The 18,227-nt window shown below is 44.1% G+C and overlaps 2 protein-coding genes across 5 annotated transcripts in view; one reads left to right on the top strand and one right to left on the bottom strand.

The window, feature by feature from the left end:
* adamts10 (ADAM metallopeptidase with thrombospondin type 1 motif, 10) overlaps positions 1-18,227 on the top strand; it is a 60,308-nt gene that overhangs the window by 2,711 nt on the left and 39,370 nt on the right. For both annotated transcript variants that reach the window (XM_026146383.2, XM_080291706.1), the window contains exons 2-3: positions 2,084-2,472; positions 18,060-18,199. In XM_026146383.2, coding sequence (XP_026002168.1) covers positions 2,370-2,472; positions 18,060-18,199 — 243 coding nt within the window. In that variant the 5' untranslated portion in view covers positions 2,084-2,369. The remainder of the gene's footprint in view (positions 1-2,083; positions 2,473-18,059; positions 18,200-18,227) is intronic.
* zap70 (zeta chain of T cell receptor associated protein kinase 70) overlaps positions 1-18,227 on the bottom strand; it is a 41,160-nt gene that overhangs the window by 19,401 nt on the left and 3,532 nt on the right. The window lies entirely within an intron of this gene.

Genomic DNA, 18,227 nt, shown 5'->3' with positions numbered 1-18,227 from the left:
CTCTCCTCTCTTTCTCTGGCTTAAGTAAACAAGAGGAGATGTAGTGGTCATGAAAAGCACTTGATAGCAAGTCTAATAAGCCCACAATAAATCGAGAGCTGTGCAGGAACAAGTAATGAAAATGGAAAGGGAGCTTGGCTCGCGCAGGAAATGACTGGGAGAAAGCCGGAGGAGGGAGGGAGGGAGGGAGGGAGGGGAGAAAGACTTTTAGTTGTTCCATATATGAGGGAAGTTGCAACAGCACAAAGACCCCTCATTGTTTTTAAAGCAAGCTTTCTTTCTTTCTTTTTAGTTTTGAACTGTACCTGCCCGTCGCTGTGTGAAATTAAGCAAGAGCCACATTAGGGGCCCTTTCATCTCCTCCACACTCAGTTTAGAGTATTAACACTCAAGAATGGCTCTCCCAGCTGGCTTGAATAGCTTACACTCCCCTCTCTTTCCCTCTCTCATTGCCTTCAGATTCTGCACTTGGCTTTTTTTCCCTCCTCCTTTTCTTTTTTTTGCAGGAGGCAACTTGTTCCCCCTGCTCTCGTCACCAAAAGGTTTCCCATCTGCCTCCGATTACCTTTGGCTGCAGTTGGTTAGCCGCCAGCCATCTGGGCCAGTGCGGCGTCTCCGCTCGCTCTTCTCTCCCCAGACAGCTCTGAGGGAGGGAGGCTAGCAGGGCTGGGACAAGAGTAAAGCTGGGTGGGCAGACTTTACTGGAGGATAGGGCTGGGTTTTTAGCTGACACTGCAATATGTAGCCAGGAAACTCAAGTCAAAAGAGAGAGAAGGGCACCCATGAAACTGTGACTGCCGATTCCTGGCTCCGCTCTTGTTTTTGTAATGGGTACTGTGTGGATGAGGAAGTCGTTTTTCCATTGTTATTATAATCTTGCTGCATGTTTGTCTCAAAGGACACAAAAATAATAAAAAAAGAGCCTGAGGATTATTTATAGCACTCGACGGCTAAATTAGTGGTGTGGAAAAGAACGACACAAGAAAGAAATTTGTGATGCTGAACTTTTACCTGCATACGGTCTTAAAAGCTTTCTGTTCATAGAGTCACATCTGTCAGGGTAAAACACTAGCTGTCATCTGCTGACTCAGAACTGGCTTTGTTCACTACTGTGCAAATCATGTCCTTTATTTCCTGTTGTGCCTTCTTTCATTTGCTGTAATTAAAGGTTTAAGCCTTGTTAAGTACCACTGCTGTGCACAGGCCACATGAAACACCAGCATTAGGTCTTTTGTCAGCTTTGGCTGAAGCTGAAGTCTACAACCTAAAGAAATGTGGGCTGCTTATCCTACTGTGGGGCGGCTGTCTGCCACAACGGGCTGGTGGTGAGGGAAGCAAGAAATCATCAAATTTGAATGTTTGTTTTTGAAGTCTTATTGTTGCTCCTGTATTTTTATTATTTATTCATTTATTTTCTTAAACTAGGGGCCTCGGATTCAGAAAAAGGCGATATTATCTGTCCGTGTTGTGCTCCAAATATCAACACTGGTTGATGTATAGGCACTCACACCATCGGTCTGCCAGTTAGTAAGCTGGATACCAGCCAGTGGGTCGCTCAGCCATGCAGGTTGCAGAGTCAGGCAGGGTAGCGGTGATGGCAACCTGCTGCGTCTCTCAAATTGGCTCATTTTACCCTCAGACCCTCTGACATAATACCCACTCCTAGCCCCGTTTGGGCACCGAGCACAGCTTTCTACGAGATCAATGGCCTCCTTTGTGTTTGAACTCTTTCCGGTGGACAGTCAGCTTAAAGTGTGGGTCCTCAGAGGCCCCAGGTTGGGACCTATTGTTATCGCTGGTCACCAGAGTGAAAGACTGGGTACTTACCCTTACTAAAGCCAAGATTGATTATCACAAGGAACAATGGAGGACTGGGCAGTCCTTGAATATGAACTGGGTAGATTTGCCTTGTTAGACTGGGAACTGCATGGGTCATTGGGATCTCATGCTCTCCCTCTGTCTGTGTTTTACTGTGTCTCCCTTGTTCCTCCTTCGTCTTTGAGCCTAAGTTTGTCTTTCCCCACCCTTTCAAACCCTTTCCTGGCCTTCCTCCTGCAGTCACTAAACAGCTTCTCTTCTGCAGGCAAACGGAGAGGGGTGTGAAGCCACCACTGCCGCTGAGCCCCTTGAGAAACCCGTCTAGGTGTTTTCCACTTCTGTGAGGACTTCTTCAGGGTCCATCACCTCTTGCTGACAAAACGCCGAAGACGCTGCTGGCTCTCCGATCTTTTGCAGCCATGGCCCAGCAGAGCGCTGAGCTGTCCCTCTGCTAGGCAACGGGGCATCCGAGAGGGCAGGAGACATGTTGGAACAGAGGCACGGGGACCACTGCACTGAATTTTGTTACTATAGCAACTACTGTAGTAACCATGGAGATGCTATGGAGGACTGGTCTGGTCTGCACTTTCATTGTCGTCATGGTTGCCACCCAGGTCGCAGGAGGTCACAAAGATGAGTTTGCTCAGTCACAAGGTGAGACAACCCATAGCCTGTATATAAAAGATGGATGTGGCCTCGCCTCTGGTCTTGTTTCTAAAAAGTAAAGCCATGAAACCTGCATTCTCTCTATAGGCCAGCAGGGGGCGACTCCTCTGGTTACCGAAAGGGTTCCTATGATGTCGTAAAGGACCTTGAATCCCAAATGTTTGGGCTCAGTAAAATAAAAAAAATAAAAAAGTGCTTTTATTGTTTCAATTGTTAGTTCAAAGATTCGCTATTACAAAGTGATGTTGAATTTCTAAATGATCATCTCATTTAGGGTTAAAAAGTATCCACCTTCATAATGAGACTTCACAAACCAACTGGTGACATCACTGTCTATGTCCATCCTTTATATACAGTGTTTGTACAACAAGGTATATGTATTATTTAAATATCAAAACATTATCATGAAATTCTTTGACTGAGCTGAGAAAGGGTTTGTTCATAAAATGATCCTTTTCCCCCGAATCAGTGTCTGAGATCTGGGTTTGAATTAAACAGGCAATCCTATTTTTTAATAGTGGGAAAGCATCACATTGTTTATTTTCTGTGATCCAGGCTTTTGTGCCACTTTAATGTGTTTTACGGTCGAGGTGCCCACGCTGGGATCTGTTTTTCATTTCAGTTAAACAGAAGAAAAAAGGGGAAACTCTCGCTGCTACCCAAGTTTAGAATAAAATAACTTAAACACCAGTGTTGGGACTAACGCGTTATTAAGTAACGCGTTACAGTAACTACGTTATTATTGTGGTAACGAGCACGGTAACTAGTTATTATGCCAAAATCAGGAACGCGTTAGTCGTTACTGGGATTTAGATAGGCTCGTTACTCGTTACTTCGTGTGGTGGCATCGCGGAGCTTCCACAGATTCAGTAACATTAGCAAGTGGTGGAGGCCAGCAGGTGGATGAAGGAAAAGGGAGGTAAGAGGAGAGACCCGAGGCGGCCGCCGGTCCGAGTATCAGGTGAACTGAACTTCAGGTAAGAAGTTATGACCTGCAGTCTCTCTGGGTCAGATATACACCAAGTTTAGGTGGAGTTTACTTTCGTTATGCTGACTTTTTCTGTACTGCGTGCTAGCTAGCATGACGGAGTTTCTATACAGCTGGGTGGTGCTATGATGTTAATGATGTTGAACTTTATTTTGTTCATAAGTTATTAGAGTTGCCAACCGTCCCGTCTGGTATTCAGAGAAATATTACGCGTTTCTTATTGAGGTGAAAAGGAACAGTTTGTCCCGTAATTCAGCTAGAATGGAAAAGGCACAAAGCTGGAGTTATTCTGTGTTTACGCTGCACAGCTGCCTCTTCTTCTCTCACCCTCTCTCTCCCGTTTCTGCTTCAATCATGAAACTGATCAATGATCAGCTGATCGGCTCTCTTGTTTGTTTATCGCCCACTTTGCTCCGAAAGAAGAAACCAGCGGATGTCGCGCTAAACAACAGCAGCACGTTTAAGCTTGATCAGCTGTTGTTAGAATTTATTTAATATTAATTTCTAGTATCAGCTGATGTTTGCTGGAGCCACAGCTGTAAAGCTGCTGGTCATGATGTCTGTTTGTATATGTGGTGAGAGGGAAACATGAAGATGAAACCAGGAGATGTCCTTACTGAACAGGTGATGGAGAAACAGGTTTACCTTTTAGGTGGCATGAATGAGTTGAAGTTATGAACTGTTTCTGAGAGACAAATAACACCAGGATCCTTTTTTATGTAGCTGACAGCTGGTAACTGTGCAGGGGCGGGTCTAGCAAAGTGTTGCCAGGGGGCCAGGTAGGGCATTAACAGGGAGAGGGGGGCACAAAGAAATACTTTTCTTTCTTATTCTCATTTCAAATATCTAGCTTTTAATAAATAATTATCTGAATCTTACAACAAACAATTGATAGATTGATGCATATATACCATCAGAACAGTGTACATCACTGTCACAACAGCGTTTATTATCATTCAAAGGCTTTATGATTTTTCCTATAATGGCGGCCGGTCAGTCAAAATGCCCGGGCCAATTTTCTGTCCCAGTCCAGCCATGTATGCAGCTCATCTGCAGTCTGGTGTTACCTACATCTTCCTATTCAGAAGGCAGAATTTCCGAGTTCTGAGTACAATCGAAGCACCACGACTGCAGTTTTTGTGTTGGATGTAAAAGGCGCACATGACGCTGTGACGTAGGCTAGAATCATGGCAGCAGTCAATGACGGTCCAGGCGTGGGATTTCTCTCGTGGAAATATGCACATTATCTTTTCCTTTCTATTGGTAGGTGGCACAGTGCACCGTGGCAAGTAAGCAAGCTAGAAGACTGGCAAAGTTATGGAAGAAACACATTAACAAGAGAATTCTGAGTAAAACCAAAGTTACTTTCCCTAGTAACTAGTTACTTTGAAAGTAACGAGTAACTTGAAGTAACTGAGTTACTTTTGAGAGAAGTAACTAGTAATGTAACTAAGTTACTATTTTAAAGTAACTTACCCAACACTGTTAAACACGATTTGAATATGTCATTAGATGCCTGAAACTATATTTTTGCGTTATTGTATTTGTGTATAATTCAGTATGTGCACACGAGATAAAGTTGGATGGTACGAACTGGCTGTCGCTCCGAGTCCAGGCCTGCAGGTCGGGACCGACTGAGCTTTAACCCAGAACTCAAATCCCGCTGTGCTCTGACACGAGCCCGTCTACTAGAAGTCCTTCTAAAGGCAAAGAATAAAAATCCCTAAGTGTGCGTGTTTCATCACCCAGAACAAGGATATGATTGTGTATTTCCTAAACGTAACCTTTGACCCCCTCATATCCCTCGGTCTCTGATAGTTTGCCACACTGCTTCCCTTAAATAGCCCACCCCATAAACCCTGGCGTGCCATTTTCCCTCAGAGAGTTAGTTTTCCACAGTCACAGGAAGTCAGTTCTTTAAACCTGAACTTAATTACTATTTTTTTTTATTAACAAGGATTGAATGTCTTTGTGTGATGTGAAAGGAGCTGCCTGCCACAGTAAAACCATACAGGATTATCTACCTTCTTCTGCCCCGGGCCTTCTTAGCTCATAGTTTCGATTTTCTGCTACACACACACACGTGTGTGTGTGTATATATATATATATGTATATATATATATATATATATATATACACACACACACACGTGTGTGTATGTATATATATATATATATATATATATATATATATATATATATATATATATATATATATATATATATATATATATATATAAAAAACACCCAGCACGCCCCTGCGGGCGGTTTATCCTTCAAGCTCGGGTCCTCTACCAGAGGCCTGGGAGCTTGAGGGTCCTGCGCAGTATCTTAGCTGTTCCCAGGACTGCGCTCTTCTGGACAGAGATCTCCGATGTTGTTCCCGGGATCTGCTGGAGCCACTCGCCTAGCTTGGGAGTCACCGCACCTAGTGCTCCGATTACCACGGGGACCACCGTTACCTTCACCCTCCACATCCTCTCGAGCTCTTCTCTGAGCCCTTGGTATTTCTCCAGCTTCTCGTGTTCCTTCTTCCTGATATTGCTGTCATTCGGAACCGCTACATCGATCACTACGGCCGTCTTCTTCTGTTTGTCTACCACCACTATGTCCGGTTGGTTAGCCACCACCATTTTGTCCGTCTGTATCTGGAAGTCCCACAGGATCTTAGCTCGGTCATTCTCCACCACCCTTGGGGGCATCTCCCATTTTGACCTCGGGACTTCCAGGTTATACTCGGCACAGATGTTCCTGTACACTATGCCGGCCACTTGGTTATGGCGTTCCATGTATGCCTTGCCTGCTAGCATCTTGCACCCTGCTGTTATGTGCTGGATTGTCTCTGGGGCATCTTTACACAGCCTGCACCTGGGGTCTTGCCTGGTGTGATAGACCCCAGCCTCTATGGATCTTGTGCTCAGAGCTTGTTCTTGTGCTGCCATGATTAGTGCCTCTGTGCTGTCTTTCAGTCCAGCTTTGTCCAGCCACTGGTAGGATTTCTGGATATCAGCCACCTCCTCTATCTGCCGGTGGTACATACCGTGCAGGGGCCTGTCCTTCCATGATGGTTCCTCGTCTCCCTCCTCTTTCTTGGGTTTCTGCTGCCTGAGGTATTCACTGAGCACTCGGTCAGTTGGGGCCATCTTCCCAATGTATTCTTGGATGTTCGTTGTCTCATCCTGGACTGTGGTGCTGACACTCACCAGTCCCCGGCCCCCTTCCTTCCGCTTAGCGTACAGCCTCAGGGTGCTGGACTTGGGGTGAAACCCTCCATGCATGGTAAGGAGCTTTCTTGTCTTTATGTCAGTGGCTTCTATCTCCTCCTTTGGCCAGCCTATTACCCCAGCAGGGTACCTGATCACGGGCAGGGCGTACGTGTTGATGGCCCGGATCTTGTTCTTACCATTCAGCTGACTCCTCAGGACTTGCCTGACCCTCTGCAGGTACTTGGTGGTTGCAGCTTTTCTAGCGGCCTCTTCATGGTTCCCATTCGCCTGCGGGATCCCCAGGTACTTGTAACTGTCCTCTATGTCTGCAATGTTGCCTTCTGGTAGTTCAATCCCCTCAGTTCTGACTACCTTCCCTCTCTTTGTTACCATCCGACTACACTTCTCCAGTCCGAACGACATTCCAATGTCATTGCTGTATAGCCTGGTAGTGTGGATCAGTGAATCGATGTCTCGTTCACTCTTGGCATACAGCTTGATGTCATCCATGTACAGGAGGTGGCTGACAACTTCTCCGTTCCGTAGTCGGTATCCGTAGCCAGTCTTGTTAATGATCTCACTGAGGGGGTTCAGGCCTATGCAGAACAGCAGTGGGGACAGAGCATCTCCTTGGTAGATCCCGCACTTGATGGTGACTTGTGCTATGGGCTTGGAGTTGGCCTCTAGTGTTGTACGCCACATCCCCATTGAGTTCCTGATGAAGGCTCTTAGGGTCCCATTGATCTTGTACAATTCTAGGCATTCCAGTATCCAGCTGTGGGGCATTGAGTCATAGGCCTTCTTGTAATCAATCCAGGCAGTGCACAGGTTGGTCAGTCTGGTCTTGCAGTCTCGGCTGATTGTTCTGTCTACCAGTAGCTGGTGTTTTGCGCCTCTGGTATTCTTGCCAATTCCTTTCTGTGTCCCGCTCATGTATTGACCCATGTGCCTGTTCATCTTAGCCGATATGATGCCTGACAGGAGCTTCCATGTAGTACTGAGGCAGGTTATTGGTCGGTAGTTGGAGGGGACCGGTCCCTTCTTGGGGTCCTTGGGGATCAGGACCGTCCGGCCTTCAGTTAGCCATTCCGGGTGTCTCTCGTTAACTAGCAGCTGGTTCATTTGTGCTGCCAGACGCTCGTGGAGTGCAGTTAGCTTCTTCAGCCAGTAGGCGTGAACCATGTCGGGCCCTGGTGCTGTCCAACTCTTCATACTGGAGACCCTTTCTTGGATATCTGCCACTGTGATGGTTACTGGACCCTGTTCAGGGAGGTCGCTGTGGTCTGCCCTCAGATCCTCTAGCCACTGAGCATTGCCGTTATGGGTTGCATCCTTCTCCCATATGCTCTTCCAGTATTGCTCCGTCTCCAGCCTTGGTGGTGCTGTTCTCTTATTGTTCCCTTGCCACTGAGAGTACACCTTTGCTGGTTCTGTGGAGAACAGCTGGTTTATTCTCCTGCCTTCTATCTCTCTGGTGTACCTCCTCAAGCGGCTGGCCAAGGCTGTGAGTCTTTGCTTGGCAGTTTCCAAGGCCTCAGGTATGGACAGCTTGCTGTCCATACCTGTCCATACCCTAACCCTATATATATATATATATATATATGTGTGTGTATATATATATATATATATATATATACACACACACACATATATATATATATATATATATATATATGTGTGTGTGTGTGTATGTATATATATATATATATATATACATATATACATACACACACACACCTCATCTGATGGTTGGTAAGACCTGGCTCACAGCTGATACTCAACTTCATTTAAAATGTGTTGGACAGATTTGAGGTCACGTTGTTCCTGCTTCCCAAATTGTTGCCTCAAAGTTAGAAGTGTCTGTATTTGTGCTCCCAGACTGCACACAGGAGAAGAGAGGCACCGATACGGCCCATCAGAGCTTCTTCATAACTCATATATTTCATACTGAAGAATCACCGCATGTAAAAATCTCTTTGCTTCAAAGAGGCAGCAGGGTTTGGTCTGCAAAACAGTCGTGGTGTAGCTGGCGTGGAGGGTGGGGCACTTTTCCATCAGAGTGCTTCCTTTCACTATTTTCATTTGGCGATAACAGAACTGAGGGTGTATTTATCAGCAAAGACATTTCTGTATGGCACCCAGTCAGGGTGTTCTCTCCTATTAAATATAGCACGCGTGTTTCCACCGACTGTTTCCTCTTTGTTTCGACGTCTCCTGTTCGATTTTTCTGATCCTGAATCAGACGTTGAGTTCCTTCGCACTAGGTCGCTATAGCTTAAACCGCATGGTTGACTAGAAAATCAGGAATAATGTGTTGTCGTATGCTGCGTTTTCTTTCCTTCCTATGAAGCAGAAGTGCATTCTGGGTGCAGTTATTTCATTACCTGCACACACCACACTGCAGCTGTGGTTTCTGTATGAACCTGGAATTCTTGTGCATGAATCTATAGTTGTTGTTTTGGGTTTTTTGCCAGTTATATGCTGTCTTTGTCTAGTTATTTCAAACTTGTGCTTAACTCATCTGAAATCTTGACTTTATGCAAATTATTTTTGGTCATATTTTTTCAATTTTTTTTCTTCCTTTCGTCATTTGAAATCCTGAAGATGTCAGTTATTAGGCATAAAATAGTGTACCGGCCTGAGGAAGTCAGCATTTGTCAGATTTAAAACATTTTTTTATTACAGTGAGAAACTCTTTCTGTAGCTTACATTAGGCGTAATGTAAAACAGCAGCTTCATGCTGCCAAATAGAGCCGCCTGTGCTTTACTGCAGTCCAACATAATAAACTGTTTCCTAAGCTGTATGTCTTTGTGATGCAAAGACATACGTGTCCCCGTCTTATCATCTGGTAATCTTATCAGCGAGTGATTAACAAGCTGCTTCTGCAAAAATCTCAAACCATCCCTCATTTCTTTATATTTTGCTAGGAAAATGTGAAATACAGGCATGGCGATGCATTAAAACGTGCAAACATACATGGAAATACAGCATGAAAGCAAAAACAGAGTTTGTACTTTACTGTCAGTCAGTATTTGGGACGACCACCTTGGGAAAAGTTTCTTTGTGGAGTCTTCAGGAATATTTCTAGGAGGACATTCAAAGCTCTTCTCTGGCTGCCTTTTGTTCTGTGCTCAGTAAATGCTGACGTCTGGCTTGAGCCGTGACTGAGCCTCCACCGTGTTTTGACCTCGTCCGTGCATATTAACAACCACTCGAAGCATCAGACCCGTGGCTGCTGATTTTCAGTCCAGTTCTTGTGTAATGTGGCACCTGAGCACTTTCAGCTTGTCATATCTATCTAATAGACTCCAGTTTGTGCATGTAAATGGAGAGTCCTCTTCACACACTGAGGTTAATTATGGAGTTCCACAGGGTTCAGTGCTAGGACCAATTCTCTTTACATTATACATGCTTCCCTTAGGCAGCATCATTAGAAGACATAGCATACATTTACACTGCTATGCAGATGACACCCAGCTCTATCTGTCCATGAAGCCAGATAACACACACCAATGAGTTAAACTGCAGGAATGTCTTAAAGACATAAAGACCTGGATGGCCGCTAACTTTCTGCTTCTTAATTCAGATCAAACTGAGGTTATTGTACTCGGCCCTGAAAATCTTAGAAATATGGTATCTAAGCAGATTCTTACTCTGGATGGCATTACCTTGGCCTCCAGTAACACTGTGAGGAACCTTGGAGTCATTTTTGACCAGGACATGTCCTTCAAAGCACATATTAAACAAATATGTAAGACTGCTTTCTTCCATTTGCGCAACATCTCTAAAATTAGAAATATCCTGTCTCAGAGTGACGCTGAAAAACTAGTTCATGCATTTATTACTTCCAGGCTGGACGACTGTAATTCATTATTATCAGGAAGTCCTAAAAACTCACTGAAAAGCCTTGAGCTAATCCAAAATGCTGCAGCAAGAGTCCTGACAGGGACTAGAAAGACAGAGCAGATTTCTCCTGTTTTGGCTTCCTGTTAAATCCAGAATTCAAAATCCTGCTCCTCACATACAAGGTCTTAAATAATCAGGCCCCATCTTATCCTAATGACCTTGTAGTACCATATCACCCTATTAGAGCACTTCACTCTCGCTCTGCAGGCCTACTTGTTGTTCCTAGAGTATTTAAAAGTAGAATGGGAGGCAGAGCCTTCAGTTTTCAGGCCCCTCTTCTGTGGAACCAGCTTCCAGTTTGGATTCAGGAGACAGACACTATCTCTACTTTCAAGATTAGGCTTCAAACTTTCCTTTTTGCTAAAGCATATAGTTAGGGCTGGACCAGGTGACCCTGAATCCTCCCTTAGTTATGCTGCAATAGACGTAGGCTGCCGGGGGATTCCCATGATGCATTGAGTTTTTCCTTTCCAGTCACCTTTCTCACTCACTATGTGTTAATAGACCTCTCTGCATTGAATCATATCTGTTATTAACCTCTGTCTCTCTTCCACAGCATGTCTTTTATCCTGTCTTCCTTTTCTCACCCCAACCGGTCGCAGCAGATGGCCCCGCCCCTCCCTGAGCCTGGTTCTGCCGGAGGTTTCTTCCTGTTAAAAGGGAGTTTTTCCTTCCCACTGTCGCCAAAGTGCTTGCTCATAGGGGGTCATATGATTGTTGGGTTTTTCTCTGTATCTATGAAGCGCCTTGAGGCGACTTTTGTTGTGATTTGGCGCTATATAAATAAAATTGAATTGAATTGAATTGTCCCCCTTCCTTAAGAACGTCTTCTCGACAGCGATCCTTCCAGTGAAACCTTTTCAGATGAAGAGTAAGGAGCTTGGAAAGAAAAGTGTCTGGACTTCTTTAAGTTGCTTGAAGACGTTTTACTTCTCATCCAAGAAGACTGAGGCTACGTCCACACTAATGCGTTTTCGTTTTCTCTCCGTTTTGGCCTCACGTCCACACTGAGACGGCGTTTTCCTCAAGGAAAAATGCAGCGTTTTGAAAACGCTCTCAAAAACACATACATTTCAAAAAGAAGCTGTCCCGTCGCAGCGTGGACACTCGAAAACGCAGACGATGACGCATTTTAGTCATGTGATGCAGTCATGTGACCAATTATACAGCAGTTGTTTTGTTTGCTCTCAATTTTGACAGCCCTAAAAAAGATTAATGTCAGTTTGTACTCCTGATAGCTTTTCTTTAAATTCTTTAATTCTCACTCGCTTTTGCGCAGGACTGGAACGTAAGCGTTTTGGGCCGTTTCAATGTGGACGCACAACTCTGTGAAAACGACTGAAAACGCTGGTGTGGACACGTTTTCAAGTCTATCTGGGCTGGTGTGGACGTAGCCTTAAGCCCTGTGTGAGTGTTCCCCCCAAGTGGGACAGTGGACCCCCTATTGATCCTCTACCCAATCACACGAGCCCAGGTGTGAAAATGGGTGTGGGTCACAATCAGCCAAGGTTTCGGGTGAGCTCAGACGCTCAGATGCTTTTCTTTCCAAGGTCCTTAGACTACGATGACCTGGATAACTGAGGACCTTCACAGACATTTCAGATGAAGTTTTAAGTGAACAGCAGATGGATCACGTGAAGGGCCAGATGCTTCGCTCAGGTCGTTTCAGCGTTTTGCTGACTTTCTGATACTTTTTGTAGATCTTTTTTTCTGAGGTTTGCTAGTTCTTCTTTTATTCTCCACTTGTGCAGTTTCCTCAAGGACGTGCTGCACATCATGCCGAGACCAGAGATGGGCAGTAACGCGTAATCTGATTACTTTTTTCAAGTAACGAGTAAAGTAAGGGATTACTATTGCAAAAACGGTAATTAGATTACAGTGACAACAGCTGTGTGCAGATCAACAATGGATCATATATCGAGTGCGGGAGAGAGTATGAGCGTGCAGCGTTTACAGCGTGGAAGTACTGACCTTACTTTGAGTTTGATTCCATAAAAAGTGACAAAAACATTAGTGTCCGCTGTGCGTGGGAAGAAAACTTCTTTTTACAGCGAAAAAAACCCCTAAACTTCCGAGCAAGCACCGAGTAGCTACGACGTAATGGGAAACTCACAGAGAAACTTGCGGATTCTTCCACTGACACGGCACACCTGCACCAGGGTAAACCTCTGCCTGCCCCACTCCTGCTTTACAGGTGAAAATAGAGCAACAGGACCGCTGAGTCTTTGACTTTATTTATTTTCTGCTGTGTTTTACTTGCATCTATTTGAAGACTAAGTGTAAACACAAAAAATATTTTATTTTATGTGCTGGAATGTGCAGAAAATGGGTTTAAATGTTAAACTAATTTCTTCCCGTCAGAGAATGTTGCATATAATTAAATGTTTGCTTGATGCATAAAGTTAAACGATTAAAACTAATAAAAATGTTTTAAAAAGAGACTTTTCCATTTGATTACATTTTGGATGATGGATTATGCAGAAAAAGTAGAATTGGGCTGAAAGATCTATCACTTTATTACCTATTCAGGTTGTAAATTGTGTTTTTAAAAGTAACTATGTAACTAAGTAATTAATTACTTTTGAAAATAAGTAATCAGTAAAGTAATGGGATTACTTTTTGGGGGCAGTAATTAGTTACTAATTACTTTTTTCAAGTAACTTGACCAACACTGGCCGAGACATGCCAAATTTTCACCTAATAGGTCGTTGGGAATCACCTCATCGGTGCAAAAATACGATTTTATACCTGTGTTATTTTTCTCATAAGTTCAGCAAAAGAAAGGGAAATAAATCACGTGTTTTTCCACCGAATTGCTAGAAACAAAGTTCCTAAAATACAATTTAAAGGTCATCTGTTGTGTTTGAACACACCACGGGTCCATTTCTTGAGTTAGATGCTGTTTTTATGCTTGAGTGAGTCACAGGTCAGTGATACGTGCATTAAGACACACAAAAACATTCCTCTGAAAAATTTTAAAGACCACAAAGAAATAATAAGAAAGCAAAATATAAAGAAATGAGGCATGACTCAAGACTTTTGTATAGTGCTATTTTTAGAAGCTTTAATACAGCAAATCTAAGACTGCACCTCTAATGGCTCACTAAAGGGTTGATAACTATTTTTGCACTCTTACTTCTCGCTGGCTGTTCTGAGTTCATAGCATCCATAAATGTCTCCTGTAACTGTTTTCACAACAATCCTTTGAAGCTGCCTGTGTTTCGTGTCCCTGTGGGTGTGGGAATGAGGATTTGTTGAGTTCGCCCAAGCTGTAGCTTTAGACTGTAGGTTCATGTGTCTTCTGGTTTTCATTACACTTAATTCTGTGTGAGGTCTCGTTAATTTCTTCTATAGACACAAATTCTATCTGCTTTATTAGTACTTACATTTTCTGTCCAGGAGTTTTTCCTGTGCTTCAAACGTAGGGGAAATACCACCTGCCGGCTTACATGCTGTGCTTTACAAGAACAGGATGGATTTGTTGTGGGAAATCTAATGCTTTTCAGGAAGTTTGGGGGGAAAAAATGCCAGTGGGGTGCCTCGATTGCCCACTGTAGGAGAGTCATGGCTAAAAGTAATAATGAGAATAAGAGCTATTTTGGTGAGTAAATAAGAAGTAACGGATGTTGCCGCTGACGCTCACTCTGAGAATTCAGGGTTTCATCTCATTTTCATTTCCAATGCTTCAGCTATAAAGCAGATATTAGGTATGCATCTGTGTGGATTGCAGTATGCTTTTAGGTTTAAGTTCTGTTTTTCCACCGACATTTCCCAGCCACTTCAGTGGGTATATTCCTACTGGGTCGGACGCCGTTTCACCTTCAAAGCTGCTTTAAAACATGGCACAGACCCAACCAGTTGCTGCAAACATTTCTCACAGATTTTGGTCCGTGTCGACATGACGGCATCGCACAGTTGGCGCAGATTTGTTGCCTGCATGTCCACGATGTGACTCTTTGGTTCTACACATACCCAAAGGTGCTGGACTGAGATTAGTGAGTGGATATTCGAGTTACTACTGCCTTACAATCAGCCTTCTTCCCCGTTCTGGTGCTCGGTTGCAATGCACTTACACTGTGTTGCATTTATAAGCTGTTGAACAGGTGTACCCAATGAAGTGGGAGGTAGTGTTGAAGTGTGTCTCCAAATAGTAAGCTTTTGGCACAGTGTCTATGTTGAAATACATCCAGGCAGTTGTTTATCTAAATGAAGGTCTAAGGAGCTTGGAAACAAAGCGACTGGACTTCTTTAAGTTTCTTTCAGCTTTAAGCTTCTATAAGTTACTTAAAGAAGTCCAGTCGCTTTGTTTCCAAGCTCCTAAGACTACCATGACCCGAATGAGTGAGAACCTACACAGGCATATGTACAGTGGGGCAAAAAAGTATTTAGTCAGCCACCGATTGTGCAAGTTCCCCCACTTAAAATGATGACAGAGGTCAGTAATTTGCACCAGAGGTACACTTCAACTGTGAGAGACAGAATGTGAAAAAAAAAAATCCATGAATCCACATGGTAGGATTTGTAAAGAATTTATTCGTAAATCAGGGTGGAAAATAAGTATTTGGTCACCTCAAACAAGGAAAATCTCTGGCTCTCACAGACCTGTAACGTCTTCTGTAAGAAGCTTTTCTGTCCCCCACTCGTTACCTGTATGAATGGCACCTGTTTGAACTCATCATCTGTATAAAAGACACCTGTCCACAGCCTCAAACAGTCAGACTCCAAACTCCGCCATGGCCAAGACCAAAGAGCTTTCGAAGGACACCAGGAAAAGTATTGTAGACCTGCACCAGACTGGGAAGAGTGAATCTACAATAGGCAAGCAGCTTGGTGTGAAAAAATCAACTGTGGGAGCAATCATCAGAAAATGGAAGACATACAAGACCACTGATAATCTCCCTCGATCTGGGGCTCCACGCAAGATCTCATCCCGTGGGGTCAAAATGATCATGAGAACGGTGAGCAAAGATCCCAGAACCACACGGGGGGACCTGGTGAATGACCTGCAGAGAGCTGGGACCAAAGTAACAAAGGTCACCATCAGTAACACACTACAACGGCAGGGAATCAAATCCCGCAGTGCCAGACGTGTTCCGCTGCTGAAGCCAGTGCATGTCCAGGCCCGTCTGAAGTTTGCCAGAGAGCACATGGATGATACAGCAGAGGATTGGGAGAATGTCATGTGGTCAGATGAAACCAAAGTAGAACTTTTTGGTATAAACTCAACTCGTCGTGTTTGGAGGAAGAAGAATACTGAGTTGCATCCCAAGAACACCATACCTACTGTGAAGCATGGGGGTGGAAACATCATGCTATGGGGCTGTTTTTCTGCCAAGGGGACAGGACGACTGATCCGTGTTAAGGACAGAATGAATGGGGCCATGTATCGTGAGATTTCGAGCCAAAACCTCCTTCCATCAGTGAGAACTTTGAAGATGAAACAAGGCTGGGTCTTCCAACATGACAATGATCCAAAACACACCGCCCGGGCAACAAAGGAGTGGCTCCGTAAGAAGCATTTGAAAGTCCTGGAGTGGCCTAGCCAGTCTCCAGACCTCAACCCCATAGAAAATCTGTGGCGGGAGTTGAAAGTCCGTGTTGCTCGGCGACAGCCCCAAAACATCACTGCTCTCGAGAAGATCTGCATGGAGGAATGGGCCAAAATACCAGCTACTGTGTGTGCAAACCTGGTAAAGACCTATAGTAAACGTTTGACCTCTGTTATTGCCAACAAAGGTTATGTTACAAAGTATTGAGTTGTATTTTTGTTATTGACCAAATACTTATTTTCCACCCTGATTTACGAATAAATTCTTTACAAATCCTACCATGTGGATTCATGGATTTTTTTTCACATTCTGTCTCTCACAGTTGAAGTGTACCTCTGGTGCAAATTACTGACCTCTGTCATCATTTTAGGTGGGGGAACTTGCACAATCGGTGGCTGACTAAATACTTTTTTGCCCCACTGTAAATGATCAGATCTGTTAAGGAAAAACAGACTTTGACCCAGAATAAGTTTTTATAAAGCTGGTACATGCACTCTTAATGCAATGTTAATGTTGACTACAGTATAAAAAATATATCACTTGACTGTCTGTATTTAATGCACTGTCTGATTGGTTTCAGTAGCAGTATTCAATTTAATTCAGTTTTATTTTTACAGCGCCAAATCACAACAACAAAGTGCTTCTATATTGTGAGGTTGACCCTACAATAAAACGGAGAAAACCCCAAAATCTTGTGACCCCCTATGAGCAGCACTTTGGTGACAGTGGGGAGGAAAAACTCCCTTTTAACAGGAAGAAACCTCCGACAGAACCAGGCTCAGGGAGGGGCGGGGCCATCTGCTGCGACTGGTTGGTGTGAGAGAAGTACTGATATATAAATGAATTACTACTCACAGGGTGTTTTTGGACCGTTTAGCAGCCCAATGAAACAAGACGAGACCCAAACACTATGTAAGCTAAAAATCAGAGTTTACTAGGGAGCTGGATTTTATGGCAGAACATTAATAGACAGACGAAAGAAGTTAGTATGACGCTGTGGCTGCAACACATTAGATAATCTTGCAGAGGAATACGGCAAAAAGCGATGTGGTAATGGGGTGCAGGTGTGCAGCTTGGTGTGGAGGTGCGATAATGAGGAAAAGTGGGAACACGCTGTTGGACAGGGAGGAGATGACAGACGAATAGATACCTGAAACATGTTTAGTCTCAATCTAATTTAGACTAAACACGAGGGCTGCGTCCTTTGTGTTGAAAGGGTGTTTTTTGCCGACACGGGGCTGGAAGATTAACCGTGAAATCTGAAATGCAGAAACTGCATTTGTGTTTTGGTTCCCACAGTTCGAAAGGCTCGAACGCCGGTTGTGTTTTGCACTAACGTTCCCATGTCACAAATACACTGCAGCCTCACAAAGTCTGTGTGAACGCAGTGTTTGTGCTGTAATTGCGCTGTTTATTCCAGGCACAGCTATCTGCTGCCTTCAGAGAGATTTTTCCTTTAAGTCTGTACCAGGGAGCTCTGATCTCTGGGTATTTACTCTGTGTGGGAAGGGGCCGCTTCTCCACCAAGCGAGACCAAAGGTTTAAGCTGGGCTCCTTTTGCTAGTGACCCTTCCCCGTTAGTAAGCTGACGCCGGCTGTTTGGAGCTGAGCGAGTTTGGACAATAAATCATTGCCGGCCTCTTGCACAGACAGGAAGTATACAGTTTCAAGGTAACCATGGGAACATCCTTATGGCCTTGTGAAGGAGGGGTACTTGGAGCGGAGGCCAAAAAGTCTGCAAGTTCCTCTTTTCCAACTGGGTTAGTCACTCAATAAAAAAGCCCATTGTGTGATTTAAAATAAGCAGCTCGCAAATCCTCCAGGTTTGTATTTTTTATTAGAGTCACTTGGAAGAAGCTGAATTTTGTCTTTATCTAGTTAAACTCTGGTGTTGATTTTACACTGTCTTTATTTCTCCCCTTCTAGCTGCTTTCCTATCCAGTCTAGGCCAGTATGAGATCGCCATCCCAGTACGTGTAGGACCCAGTGGCGAGATGCTGGACTCAAAAATGACTGAACACCACCAAAGAAGAAGGCGCAGCACTGAAGACAGGCTTCCTGACTCTGTATTATGCTTTTTTATGTAACTTTTTT

The sequence above is a fragment of the Astatotilapia calliptera genome, chromosome 17 (assembly GCF_964374335.1).
Source record: "Astatotilapia calliptera chromosome 17, fAstCal68.1, whole genome shotgun sequence".
NCBI lineage: Eukaryota > Metazoa > Chordata > Actinopteri > Cichliformes > Cichlidae > Astatotilapia > Astatotilapia calliptera.
This window is presented reverse-complemented; position numbering and strand designations above follow the sequence as displayed.